This window comes from Anomaloglossus baeobatrachus, chromosome 4, assembly GCF_048569485.1.
Source record: "Anomaloglossus baeobatrachus isolate aAnoBae1 chromosome 4, aAnoBae1.hap1, whole genome shotgun sequence".
Taxonomy (NCBI): Eukaryota; Metazoa; Chordata; class Amphibia; order Anura; family Aromobatidae; genus Anomaloglossus; species Anomaloglossus baeobatrachus.
The window spans coordinates 632,132,397-632,147,618 of NC_134356.1; the positions used below are offsets into that span (position 1 = coordinate 632,132,397).

At 48.6% G+C, this 15,222-nt stretch overlaps 1 protein-coding gene across 1 annotated transcript; it reads left to right on the forward strand.

Moving 5' to 3' along the window:
• Positions 1-1,470: 1,470 nt before the first annotated feature.
• On the forward strand, positions 1,471-2,415 carry LOC142302716 (olfactory receptor 1E16-like). The gene has a single exon (XM_075343833.1). It carries the CDS (start codon positions 1,471-1,473, stop codon positions 2,413-2,415), a length of 945 nt encoding a protein of 314 aa, XP_075199948.1.
• The last annotated feature ends 12,807 nt before the right edge of the window (positions 2,416-15,222 follow it).

The following is a 15,222-nucleotide window of genomic DNA, read 5'->3' on the forward strand; positions in this document are numbered from 1 at the left end:
TGTTGTGTGTACTGAGGAAATCATCCAGCCCTTTTTTAAAAGCTGTTATAGTATCTGCCATTACCACCTCTTGTGGTAGGGCATTCCACAGTCTGACTGCTCTAACTGTAAAGAACCCTTTCCTATTTAGCTGTCGGAATCGCTTTTCTTCCACTCGCAGTGAGTGCCCCCTGGTCCTTAGTACTGTCTTTGGAAGAAATAAGTCATGTGCCAGTCCTTTATATTGACCACACATGTATTTATACATATAAATGAGATCTCCTCTGAGACGTCTTTTTTCTAAGCTAAACATATCTAACTTTTTCAGTTGGCGCCAAAATATTTGAGACTGAAGCAGGGCCTGTAGTTAGTTTAGAATTACTGTCAGGTCGCAATTACTGCAACCATCATTGTTTGGGACCACCGTTTCCACAATTACGTCATCTAACTCTTCGCCATTGAGGCTTCTATGTGGACTACAATGATCTCACTTATACTTAGGTGTTGTCAAGGCCTATCACAGACTTTAGGCCCTATTTAGGCACATCCAGAAGGGAACTTGTGAAGAACAATAAAAGTATGTGTTATTTGTTCAAGTTGTTATACTCCATTTCCGGATAAGCATCCATTGCATATTATAACTTGTTCGGTCAATGCAGGAGAATCTGAGGAAGGACTCCCCATCAAAGTTCACTGTAGTTATATTGGGGTAGAGGAATATTTACCATAGTTGAGGATTAGAGTGAATTTGTTATAAATTTGTAAACTGTTCTGCTGTACCACAGGCAGCTCATATTAAACACCCATTCAATTGTTTCAGGTTAAGGGTTATTAATAGGAAGTTGGTGGATGGATTATCTAGGCACGCTTGTAGGTAACGCATGCTGAATATACTGTAGTTGACTCATATTGTAGGGCGCAACGCTGTACAGCACAAGGGTCTCAGCCTCTTCACTGAGTGTCTGTGAATTTTTTCCTTGAGTGTTTTCCTTTATTCTACTTTTATTTTTTTACATATTGACGTAAAATACTTTAGTTGGTTGATCTAGTGTTGGAGCCGTTTATTTCCTGTTTGTAAAGAGCCCACACCAGTGCAAGGCTTACAGAACAACAAAGCCAGCAAAGTTTATCCCGTCATTTGGAACTCCACTATACTCCACCATTGTATGTCTTATTGTAGAACAGGCTGGGGTGACTCATACAGGGTTAATCTTACAGCTATGATCTTAAAAAAATAAGAAAATAGGAGCTTCTCTTGTCAGCAGAGCAATTTAGAACATCTGGGGAGACATTTTCTATTTTCTCTTAATGAACAATGAATTTTCCAAGCTGTTTCACTAGGGGTGTAAGAATCCCAGAGGTACTTTATATGAAGATGAAGATATAAAATATTCTGCGTGATTTTACCAGATATTCGTGACACTGATCTTCAGTCCTTGGGTCAACGCTTCTGTTTTTCAGACACTTTTATAGAACTTAAAGTAGGACTTCATGGAGAACCAAACGGTCATTGAGGATTTCCAGATTGTGGCTTTCTCCGATTCAATAAAACACCATCTTTTATTATTTGCTTTCTTTTTATTCATTTATGTGATTGGATTACTTGGTAATATCATTATAATCACATGTGTGGTCATTGATGAGCACCTCCATACACCCATGTACATCTTTCTTAGCAACTTGTCGGCAGTGGACATGATTTTCACTTCAACGACCCTCCCGAAACTGATGGACATTTTACTCACAGGGAAGAACTCCATATCTTTCGGAGGATGCTTCACACAAATGTGTTTTTATTTATTTGCTGCCGGTATGGAAGATATGCTGTTGTCTTTTATGTCCTACGACCGATATGTGGCCATCTGTAAACCATTATATTATCATTTGATTATGAAACACAGAAATTATGTATTATTTCTATTCAGTATTTGGATATCGGCCTTGATTAACGCCTTATTTTTCACGATGACCATTTACCAGATAAATATTTGCCATTCTAATAAAATTCAACAATTTTTTTGTGAAATTAAAGCGCTCAACAGAATTGCTTGTGCCAATATGAAAATTCGTGTTATCCTGTCTTTTGAAATTATAATCTTTGGGCTTATCCAATTTCTTATTAGTTTATCATCATACATCAAAATAATATCTATCGTTCTCAGTATTCCTTCTACAGGGGGTAAAAAAAAAGCCTTCTCCACCTGCACCTCGCACCTCACTGTCTTGGGCACCTTCTATGGTGCCGGGGTGTGTATGTACCTAAAGCCTCCTTCAGAACATCCAGATGAACTTGATTGGGTGTTCTCAACTCTGTATACAGCAGTTGCTCCTATGCTGAATCCAATGATATATAGTTTAAGAAATAAAGAAGTAAAGGTGGCCATAAAGAAAATTATTGGCTTTAAATGGGGTACTGATAAAGTAAATGTTGGGTAATTATGGACATCACAGGATGGAAAGATGTTACTGATATGCAAATGATAAAAAATGGAATCAAGATTTTGAAAACATCTCAGTTTATTCACTATTGAGTATAAGCACCACATACAGGAATCCCCAAACTTACACATCTTGGCTACTATCAATGAGGCTACTAGAGAGAACCTGTCAGCAGGAGTTTGCTAAGTAAAGTACAAACATGGCCATATTGGTGCTGTAATATAGTCATGCCAGAGCGTATAGACACTCATCGTGCAGTGCAACACAAATGTAACAACAGGAATGGTATAGAACGAAGGCCCTGGTGATAGGGAGAGAGGACACCTCCTGCAACTCACCTGAGTCTGTACCCTGTGCTCCTAGTGTTTCTGTACATTTCTATATGGGTCCTTCCCCCTTCACCACGCTTGACTTTAACTCACCTTGGCTAGTGAGAAGGCCAGCGACAACACTAGTCTTACCACTGCAATAATACTACACAAGGTAGGAGAGACACACAGAGGGAAAAGAGATACAAACATTATAACACTCCAAGCTCCTCCATTGCAGCTAAACACCTCAGCTGCTATAGTCAGGAGTCATCAGCTTCTTCCAGAGACTGGCTGCTTCCAAAGTGGTCAGCTTAAGATTCTATAACCAGATGGTAAGACACGTGATTTTTTTTTATAGCGAAGGGAAGTGGTCACAAAAGAACTGCACCTAAGATTAAAGCTACAAAGGACAGACAGAAAAGAATAGGAAAGAGTCCTTTACCCCTACGGCACTAAAAGAAAGTAGCTTCACCCAAATACAAGTTGTATACCTGTGCATAATGAGGGGTCTGGTCCCAAATTTGCCAGAGGCCTCCACAGAGTGCAACGCACTTATGACAAATACTGATTAAAATGAAGAAATCTGCTTTATGGTTTTTGTGTAATCAGTTTGAAGTTTTCATGCCTTGGGGGGAGCCACTTGTGGGCAGGGCCTTTTCTAGGTGTTCTGGCCCCTCCGTCTGCCTTCTACTGTATGTTTGAATGACAGGGCACTATTTTAATATCAGTTGGCACAGTCAATTCTGTGGCCTCTGAAATAAACATTAGGTCTCCAACAAAATTGCACCATTGGCAGCTCATGCAGGGTTGCATTTACAAGTCATTGATTTGAATTATCAATCTGCCTATGCACCGTCCACTGCGTGTAGACAAACTTGACTCAATTTCTTGTAGATGTGAACATGCATGTACCGCTGACGGTGCCATTTTGTTGGAGACCTAATGTTTTATCGAAGACCACAGAGATATTTAACATAGAAGGCAAGTCACTGATGGCTCAGTGCCTTGTCATTCAAACAAGGTCACGGTAGCACATATAGGCCATGCAGGCTGCTCACAATAGCCCGAGCTACATGGGCCTGACATTACCATGTTGAAAATTGGCACTGGGACACTTTGGAGAAATTGCTGTACCGCAGGTTCTACAGCCAAATCAATGTAATGACGAGCAGTTAGTGAACCTGCTCATGATTAAGAGCTTTTTTTGCTTGAAACACGTTGACGTTTCATTGCTCTGTACATGCCCTAATATATTTTTTTATGGACTTTTTAATTTTATACTAATACATTTCTAAATTTTTCATGCTGGTGCTGGATTTTTTTCATCTTCAATTTTTGCCATTTACCTGTGAGCTGGATCAGGTTATCTGTGCATCGCTACTCTTAACATTTCCTCCGGTGAGCTTTTTCTTCTCCTTTACCTACTACTGCTGATGGGTCCATCTAGGAACACTTCTTTTAGGAATAACGTGACCACTAATGAAAGACGTGTCACATTACCAAACTAAGGGGTATTAGAGAGCTAGAGTGGGTTGACAATTGGACAAATAAATTAATAAATTGGGTGAGAAGATTTAAATTGAAGGGTGGAAAAAAGTAGATCTCGTCACCATTAGTGAGACCTTATTTATTGGTTTAAAAAAAAATATCTATAAAAGACATTACATAGAATTTTAAAGAATAAAGTTCTCTGTATTTGAATATTACACTTCCAATGAAGCCCATTAACCCCTTCACGACCGGCCGATCTTTCGCTTTCCGTTTTTTTTTTTCGCCATTCTTTTTCTGAGACGTAACTTTTTTATTTTTCAGTCAATATGGTCATGTGAGGGCTCATTTTTTGCGGAACGAGCTGTACTTTTAAATGAAACCATCAGTTTTACCATATAGTGTACTGAAAAACGGCAAAAAAATTCCAAATGCAGAAAAATTGCAAAAAAAGTGCGATAGCACTATGGTTTTTGAGATATTTTATTCACTGTGTTCACTATATGGTAAAACTGATGTGTGGGTGTGATGCCTCATGTCAGTGCGAGTTCGTAGACACCAAAAATGTATAGGTTTACTTTTATATAAGGGGTTAAAAAAAATCGGAAGTTTGTCCGAAAAAAGTAGCGCACGTTTTACGCCATATTCCGTGACCCGTAGCGTTCTCATTTTTTGGGATCTATGGCTCAGTGACGGCTTATTTTTTGCGTCTCGAGCTGACGTTTTTAACGGTACCATTTTTGCACAGATGCTACGTTTTGATCGCCTCTTATTGCATTTTGCGCAAAAGTTGTGGCGACAAAAAAACGTCGTTTTGGCATTTGGAATTTTTTTTGCCGCTACGCCGTATACTGACCAGATTAATTGATTTTATATTTTGATAGATCGGGCGTTTCTGAACGCGGTGATACCAAAAGTGTGTATATTTTTTATTTTTTTAACCATTTAATTTTTAATGGGGCGAATGGGGGGTGATTTGAACTTTTAGGTTTTTTTGTTTTTTTTAAATTTTTAAAACTTTTTTTTTAACTTTTTTTTTTTATTTTACTAGTCCCCCTAGGGGGCTATTGCGATCAGCATTCCGATCGCTCTGCAGTATCTGCTGATCACAGCTACAAGGCTGTAAACAGCAGATACGCTCTCTTTCTCTTTAGCTGTGCCGCTGGCACAGCGAAAGTGAAAGCAAGTCAGGTGTAGTACAGGAGTCATCACATCACCCTGTGCTACTGTCGCGGGCGGAGGAGGGGACGCCGCGCTCTCCCAGTGCTCGGGTCCGGCCGCCACTGCTGCGGCTGCTGCTGCTCGGTGGTGGCTCGAGCGGTGGGCCAGATCCCGGGGACTCGAGCGGCACTCCTCGCCCGTGAGTGAAAATGGGATTGATTGTGGGGATTTATTGTCCGTGACGCCACCCACGGTTGTGGTGATATTGGTGACACCACCGCTGCTCTAGACGGGGATCCCGGGAGCGATGACAGGGAGCAGCTTTGTTGTTAGTTCTCCCCTCCGTGGGTAGGGGGGGTTGGTTGTCCCGGGGCCCGGTGATGGGGTAGGGATGGACGGCAGGTGGGTTACGGGGCCTGGTGAGGTGCAGGGTCGCAGAGGGCAGCGCTGTGCCGCACGGCACGGTGGTACTCACTCAGCCCAATGATACACACAGAGTCTCTGATGAAACAAACGGCTGGATGGACGGGTCCCACAGGCGGCTGCGGTGTTTTTCCCCTGACCCCAGGTTGGTAATGTAAGTCCATTCCTGCACCTTCCGTACGCTCCTCCTGCACTCCGGTTTCCAGCTGGCTCCCCGATTCAGTACCGGTGGGCCACCGCCCAGCCCTGGCTACCTACGGTTCCACCAGACTGTCTTCCCGGCTCTTGCAGACGGCCACTACCGTCTGCCTCACTGCTGCACGAGGGCCCTAGGCTCCAACCTAGGCCCCAGTCTGTGTCTGCCTCTCTGCAGACCTCCTCTCTCTTCCTCTGCTGGACTTGTCTGGACCTGTTTCCTGCCTCAGACCAGCTAGACTCTTCGGTGGGCGTGCCTATCTGCTTGACTCCGCCCACCTAGTGTGTCTGTCTGAACCCGAGGGAAGGAATCAGGTGTCACTGGGGATGTCTGCTGTGAACTGCTGAGGGTGGGGGTGTGTGTGTTGTTACCTGTGGCCCCTGGATTGTCCAGGGGGCCACACTACAATGACAACTATCGGAAGTCACGTGATCGCGTCACGTGACTTCCGGCATCGGGCGGTAAGTAAAACTTTACCGCGATCGCGCTTATAATGGCGCTGTCACGTATTGACAGCGCCATTTAAGGGGTTAATCGGCACGAGCAGATAATGATTCTGCTCGTGCCTAGCAGGCACACATCTCAGCTGTGAAAATCAGCTGAGATGTGCGCCGATCGCGGCATGCTGCATGCATGGGCATTATCTTTTTAGATATAATTGGTCAAATGCGTCTGACGTTCTTCTCAGGCATCACTTGTTATAGCAAGTAACATTATGTCATTTAGGACGTAATTTTACTGCCCGCGGTCGTTAAGGGGTCAATACCAGTGACCTAAACATTATAAAGACTCTTCTTTCAACATGTAACTGAATTTATAAGAAGCTTGGACAAAGGACGTTTCTTTGTCCAAATCGTGAAGCCTTAATGTCACGCTAGGTACAGGGAAGTACCAAGTGAACGGCCAAAGGAAACGGAAGGGAAGGGAAACCCTGTGTCTAGAAAAGGGGGAGATGTTGACTCCTGACCAATAATAATCACCTCAGTAGGTATATAGTTATGGGTGGGCTAGTCTTCAGTTTACCACCGTCTATCTTTGCATACACAGGTTTTTGGACCTGAATCAAGTTGTACCAATCCCTGCCACTGCAGGTTCATATACAGATATTCCTCTCTCCCCTGATGAATTCTCTTTATTGAGAGGAAAATGCGTTGGGAGGGCGTTTCATTTTGATGAGGTTGCGAGGCAGACCGCTCACTAGGGTGCTGCCCTTGTCAGGGCGGAAGCTTACACATGGGGCATGACAGGGGTTTTCTTACATGACAACCTGAGGATATTCCCCGGTGTTTCCAGCCCACTTTTCCTCTCTTACTTGATTGGTATCCTTGCCTGTGGAGAAAGATCGTGTGAGATTATTCCATTTTTGTTTCTTTGGCACCTTATATGTATTTTGCACTTGCACTTTATTATCTTTTTAATTGAGAAATACTAAAAGTTAAGTTTTAAGCTGGTGTCACACTAAACGACAACGACGTCGCTGTTACGTCACCATTTTCGGTGACGTAACAGCGACCTTGTAAGTCGCTGTTATGAGCGCTGCTTAGCTGTCAAACACAGCAGAAGCAGCGATCATAAGGTCGCTGTGCTACATGTTCAGAGAGCAGGGAGCCGCGCTTAGCGCTGGCTCCTTGCTCTCCTGCAGCACACATCGGGTTAATTAACCCGATGTGTGCTGCAGCTACATGTCACAGTTCAGAGAGCAGGGAGCCGCGCTTAGCGCTGGCTCCTTGCTCTCCTGCAGCACACATCGGGTTAATTAACCCGATGTATGCTGCAGCTACATGTCACAGTGCAGAGAGCAGGGAGCCGCGCGCACTGCTTAGCACTGGCTCCTTGCTCTCCTTGCTACAGTACACATAGGGTTAATTACCCGATGCATACTGCAGCCACATGTCACAGTGCAGGAGCCGGCACTGGCAGCAAGAGCGGAGGCTGGTAACCAGCGTAAACATCGGGTAACCAGGGAAAGGCCTTCCCTTGGTTACCCGATGTTTACGCTGGTTACAGCTTACCGCAGCTGCCAGTGCCGGCTCCTGATCGCTTCATTTCGTCGCTCTCTCGCTGTCACACACAGCGATGTGTGTGTCACAGCGGGAGAGTGACGACCAAAAAATGAAGCTGGACATTCAGCAACGACCGGCGACCTCACAGCAGGGGCCAGGTCGTTGCTGGATGTCACACACAGCGACAGCGACGGGACGTCGCTGCAACGTCACAGAAAATGGTGACGTAGCAGCGACGTCGTTGTCGTCGTCGTTATGTGTGACACCAGCTTTAGTCCCTGCTATTGTTATGATTCCTAACGAAACCTGTGACGCCCTGGGCAAGCCAGGGGTCACAGGTCATAACACCACCACACCCTACACCCCAGTTAGGAACAACTAGGCTAACCAAAATCCTTGTTGCCTTCCTCCAGGGGCTGATGTTCACACCAGTGGGTGGGCCAGGCGGTTGGCTCCGCCCACCGAGGAGTTCACAGCCCTGGAGGTGGGAAGAACCAGGCAGTTTAGCTCAGGCAGAGCTTGAGTGAGGAACAGAGTTGAGTAAAGGAAGTGAAAGTAGAAGGAAGTGAAGTAGTAGTGGAGCTAAGGAGAAAAGCTGAAGTGACAGAAAAGTGAGAGTAGTAAAGCCTGAAGCTGGTCCGGGTGTGTGCCCCGGACTGAGAGACAGCAAGGTCAGCAGACGGCGGTGATTGTCCGCAGGGGGACTGCTCGGAGGTTGCTGGAAGGACCGCGGACGGGTGGTGACCCGGCGGTCTGGAGCAGTATACGAAGAACAGTCAGCACCAGGGCAGGGGCCTTTCGGATCCCGGCAAGGCTAGGAGTCGCCATAATTTGCCAAATCCATCAGTGAAGGGGACGTCTGTCTCCTAACAACCAAGTCCCGATTGAAGGCAACAGTCCAACCGTTACGGAGAGACACCGCCACCGCCAGGGCACCAGTTTCTCAGGGCCAGCGCCTGCGGGCAAAGTAGGGCTCCTCCGGCCCATATCCAAGCCGGGGAGCGGGTTACCGGTGGGAACCCATCGCAACCATCATCATCTTAGGTGCAGGACAAAGGGACCGTCACCGTCAACTACTGGGGAAAAGCAAGTGCAGCCGTCCGTGGGAACCGTCTTTCCAGCCGTGTGTTTTACCGAGAACTGTGTCATCGTCTCAGGCTGAGTGAGTACCACAGTGCCGCAAGGCACAGCGCTGCCCCCGCGTCCCTGCGCCCACCAAGCCCTGCATCTCCCACCTCATCACTGGGCCCCGGGATCACTAACCCCTACCCACGGAGGGGCAACACAACAACTGGCTGCTCCATACCATCCCTCCCGGGATCCCCATACAGAGCAGCGGTGGTGTCAACAAATCACCACAACCGTGGGTGGCGTCACGGACAATAACCAATCCCCACACCCAAAACCCCCTTTCACTCAGGGCGAGGAGCGTCGCTAGAGTCCCCGGGATCCGGCCCATCGCTCGAGCCACCGAGCAGCAGCAGGCCGCAGCAGCCACGGCAGCCGGACCCGAGCAGTGGGAGAGCGCGGCGTCCCCTCCTCCGCCCGCGACAACTTGGCGTCACGAACAGGATCTTACCGCTCTGCCGTTGGGTAGAGGTGCGCCTTGTGACCGCCGGAGGTATCCGGCTGAAAAATTTCAGAAGTCGCCATCTTTGGCGCGAAAAGTTCCCGCTCGAGCGTCTTCTCGAGTAGCAGAGGCGCGAAGGCCAAAACCCCGCTCCGATAGAGGAGGGGCCGGAAAGAAGCTAAGGGGGACGCGATGGCGGCTGGCTGCATTTGAGAGCAGCTATAAAAGCAGGGACGCCAAGACCCTGCGGCCATTGACTGGTTCCTGGAAGGAGCCGCTGCTAAAGATGCTGAGTCCGACCAACAACACCGTGGTCCCCGCGCTTGGCCCCGCAGCGTGGGTGGAAGTCCGGACCGTCCAGCTAAGCAGCCGTCTGCAGGTCAAGCTGCAGCTCCTCATGGAGGAGTGGGAGGCCGACATGGCGGAAGTGGTGGCGGCCATACGGAGACGCGAGGTGGAGGGAGTCTTGGAAGGGAGGGTAAGTGACCCACGCCCCTATACCCCTAGTGGGTCGGTCATCGCGGCTGAGGGACCCGGTCCATACCCGCTCGCCCTGATACCTCCCCCGCTACCCGTGTTGGCTGCTGCTGCCTCGCCACTAGGCCCGCTACCACCACCATCGGTAGCGGTATCCTGCCAATCCGCCCCGGCGGACCGACCTGCAGCAGAAGCTCGTGACCGCCCTGATTTGCTTCCATGGAAGAAGCCGAAGGCTGAGGCCGTCAGCAAAGATGCACCGGAGGCACGGCGGGGATGCAGCTGCCAGGAGGCAGAGCAGGCCATGTCACAGCGGGGTCCCTCATTACTGAAGGTGCCGGTCGTAGCCGACACGTAGGGACTCTGGCTGGGTCCGTCCCCCGCACACGCTGAACCGGAGCAAACAGAAAGTGCTCCCGGCTGGGAGCGGCGGCAACAGCAGCTGCGCAGGGAGATCGATGCCCGAGAGGGGTGTGGAGCGGATGTGCATGCCCGCATGTATATGGAAGAAGATCGCCTGCAGCGAGCTACCATTGGGGTCCAGAGCGGTGCACCATGTGAAGGTGGCACTAGAGCCCCACGAGTGAGAATGGACTGTTGAGCCGCAAAAGGCAGCGGAGCACCGTTGCACCATCCCCGTTGGGACCACTACTGTGTTTGTTTGAAAAATGATGATAAGCAAAATGGAACTGAAGCTTCATCTGATTAACCGTGATTGAGAAAACCGGCCGTTGCTGGCACCGTTGTCCCCGTGGGGACCGTTTAAAAAGTTGCATGAGGAACTGCTCATGGACAAGCCCGTGAACTTGCAGGGCAACCACAAACGTTAGTGGCTTGTAAATAAGTTGTTTTACCATTACCGTTTCCGCAGTTGCCGCCTCCGGAGAGGCAGGTTGGAGGGAGGGCCCTCAGCAGAGCAGGCTGGGGCCCAGCCACCACAGGAACCGGTGGCTACCCTCTGGAGGGGAAGGACAGATCTTTTCGGGTAACTTGTGCTGGACTTGGGTCAAGGGGTGCTGCCTGGGTTTTAGGGGCAGCATCAGGGCCAGGTTGCTTGGGTGGGAAAGAGCGGAGACCGTAACCGTAAACCGTTTGCAACGTTTAAGTACCGAACCTCCCGATGTGGGATGATGTTATAATTTGTATTGTGTTTACCGTTTTACCTTATATATTTTTCAGAAAATAAATCCGGTGTTGGACAGGCAGCCCGCGGACGGTCTGCATTTTGCTAAGGGGGAATGTGACGCCCTGGGCAAGCCAGGGGTCACAGGTCATAACACCACCACACCCTACACCCCAGTTAGGAACAACTAGGCTAACCAAAATCCTTGTTGCCTTCCTCCAGGGGCTGATGTTCACACCAGGGGGTGGGCCAGGCGGTTGGCTCCGCCCACCGAGGAGTTCACAGCCCTGGAGGCGGGAAGAACCAGGCAGTTTAGCTCAGGCAGAGCTTGAGTGAGGAACAGAGTTGAGTAAAGGAAGTGAAAGTAGAAGGAAGTGAAGTAGTAGTGGAGCTAAGGAGAAAAGCTGAAGTGACAGAAAAGTGAGAGTAGTAAAGCCTGAAACTGGTCCGGGTGTGTGCCCCGGACTGAGAGACAGCAAGGTCAGCAGACGGTGGTGATTGTCCGCAGGGGGACTGCTCGGAGGTTGCTGGAAGGACCGCGGACGGGTGGTGACCCGGCGGTCTGGAGCAGTATACGAAGAACAGTCAGCACCAGGGCAGGGGCCTTTCGGATCCCGGCAAGGCTAGGAGTCGCCATAATTTGCCAAATCCGTCAGTGAAGGGGACGTCTGTCTCCTAACAACCAAGTCCCGATTGAAGGCAACAGTCCAACCGTTACGGAGAGACACCGCCACCGCCAGGGCACCAGTTTCTCAGGGCCAGCGCCTGCGGGCAAAGTAGGGCTCCTCCGGCCCATATCCAAGCCGGGGAGTGGGTTACCGGTGGGAACCCATCGCAACCATCATCATCTTAGGTGCAGGACAAAGGGACCGTCACCGTCAACTACTGGGGAAAAGCAAGTGCAGCCATCCGTGGGAACCGTCTTTCCAGCCATGTGTTTTACCGAGAACTGTGTCATCGTCTCAGGCTGAGTGAGTACCACAGTGCCGCAAGGCACAGTGCTGCCCCCGCGTCCCTGCGCCCACCAAGCCCTGCATTTCCCACCTCATCACTGGGCCCCGGGATCACTAACCCCTACCCACGGAGGGGCAACACAACAACTGGCTGCTCCATACCATCCCTCCCGGGATCCCCATACAGAGCAGCGGTGGTGTCAACAAATCACCACAACCGTGGGTGGCGTCACGGACAATAACCAATCCCCACACCCAAAACCCCCTTTCACTCACGGGCGAGGAGCATCGCTAGAGTCCCCGGGATCCGGCCCATCGCTTGAGCCACCGAGCAGCAGCAGGCCGCAGCAGCCGCGGCAGCCGGACCCGAGCAGTGGGAGAGCGCGGCGTCCCCTCCTCCGCCCGTGACAAACCTACCGCTGGGCCCTGGGTTACCTCATTTCCCTAGATAGGTTACGCAAGTATGCGCCGAGCCGGATACCTTACCCTAGGCTGACCCTGATCTGGGCCCTAGGTAGGGATTGGATGGGATGAGCTCTTCATAAATCCCACTAGGCACTGAAGGACACACAGGGATAACAAACAAGGGAAAACTACAAATAACTTATCTTCAGTTGTCTCAGAGAGGGAAGCTGCAACAACCATCAAGATTCTCCTGATGTATGCAAGCAAACAACTTGTGTGGCACCCCAGTGGTCCTAGGAGCCACAGTAGTGTTGTCCTCAGCCCTGGGAGCAATGCCATGCTTGGAAACAGTGGGGAAATCTCTGCCAGGTACAGTAAAATGCAACACCATTTCCTCCTCCGGACCAGTAGGGGGAGCTCATAACCTGTGTTGAAGGGAGCCTCTCTGGACATACTGACTTGTAGGAGGGATTGGGGAACAACAGGAAGCCAGATGACAGAACAGTAGTACGAGGCAATGAGAACGGTCGCTGTCTGAGAGCTGCTACCTAGCTCTCCAGGACCGAGCGCATAGAGTGTGACACCGACGTTTCAGACTGCTGGGTGCTAACGGTCCAGTAGTAACGCCGGAGGGCAGAAGAGTTTACCTCTTCTGGCTCATCTGAAATTCAGAGGGGAAGTGGCAAGAAAGAGCCCGGGGTTGCTGCAACCGAGTGGGCCCCAGTACGGCTTGCTCTACCCATCAGACAGAAGATTCAACACACCTAGAAAGAGGGACGCTGTGCAACTTCAGGCCACACCTGCACAAAAAAGGAGGCTTACAAGTACCAGGCAGAGAGAAATCCCCCTCCTGCTTCAAGGCTGACCGGGCCACCAGCTCCTGGACACCGGATACCAGAAAAGGTAAAAGGAGACTCCAACCTGTGTCGTCCAGTTCTTGTCGTCGCCTTCAGTCCTGCACCCCCAACGTATTACTCCATTCTATCATCATCATATTCCTGGGGCCTAGCTTCTCCTGTGGGAAGCAAATCCACCCTAGCTGCAGTGACATCTGCCCCAGAGGTCAGCAATAGCAGCGGTGGCTACTACCTGGTCAAATACCGTAGGTGGCGTCACGATAAAAGACTTTCCTCATCATCACCCCCATCTTCCATCCTTCCATCCTCCACATTCCCGCTCCTGTACGCCTCGGGGTCACGAAACTGGGCCAAGTCACCCCATGACAACGCAGAGGATCTGCACCCTGGCCCGGAGACGAGTTGAGTTAACCCCCTCAACCCCAGGGTGCTACACTTGCACTGAAGACTTGATAAAGATGTATCAAATATCACCAGCACTGAGTAATAGGTAATGAAGGTATATATAGACAAGGAAAGTACTGATGAACAGCAACTGACAGGCTGAAATACGCCACAGGGTCCTAAAGGGAAATGGATGAAAACCAAGCAGTAATGATAGGTCAGGAAGCAGTTTATGCAGCCAAATGCTGTGACCTTCTATAATCGGACACCACAGGACTGTCTGTCACCCGTGACACACCAGTGACACATAGGCCATCACTGCACACAAGCTGCATCTTGTTGGTTTTAAGATGAATCTGTATCAATCAATTTTAAGAATACTCAAATAAATGTGTTGGATTTTAAGCTAACTTTTGGAGCTGGATTTCTACTACTTGTAGCTAGAGTCGGGAGTCTTTAATGTCAGGTAATGCTTCCTGGGAAATTCTAGAGATATAGGGATATTATTGTAAAGACAAAATATCAGTATATTTTCACCAAAAAATAGGAATAGATATGAAACCATTTGCTTCTCTTATATAAGTTATGTACTATATATCAACATTCACGTAAATACAATGCATTTTGGGGGTGATGGACTCCCTTTAGGTTAATTGTCTTCTTTTGCAACCCCATATTTTTTCTGTTCTTTTTGTAAATCATTCAATCCTCCTGCACCCATAGTACCCCAGTGCCCACCAGACTTAAAGCCACCGAATACATTAAATGAAAAAAGGCCAAACCTGACGTTATTGTGAGGGTAGCCTGGGCTCATAGATTGTTTGCTCAAATGTAATAAGATTATCTGTGTATGTAAATAATCAAAGTATAGATGTCATTGCATAAATATCTGTGCCTATATAACAATAACAATAGTTTTGCTTTATAACATAGTTTATAGTTCCAAGCTGTATGTTCAAGAAAGGGTTAACTAGTGATGATAAGGCCAGAATGAACAATAAACAGGGAAGGTATTCAAAATAATGAGTGAAAGTCTTATCATTGGTTTCACACAAAGAAGGAATGTGTTGTCTGTGGGATTAAATGTGTGTTCCTATGTTCCTATGCATCTCCCCAAACCTCCCTATACGGCTTCGATGTATGAGAAAAGACAGATTTTGATACTTTGTACATGTCTGAAGGTTGAACTGTTATACTAATATCTCAGCTATTCATTACACGGGTCAGTCGCCAACACTGACTCAAAGAGTGAACACAGTCTCTGTGGTCATTGTTTCTGAGTGATTTATTATATCTGCGCAGATAGCTAATTTGGCCCGTGCCTCTGGACCTGCCCTGAACAAAGACTCCATTAGCAGTCTTACCTAATATTTCTCCCTTGACATTTGGCGCCTCAACATGGAGCCCCTCAAAGGACGGATTGCCAACCTGGAAATACCGATGGTTTGGACAT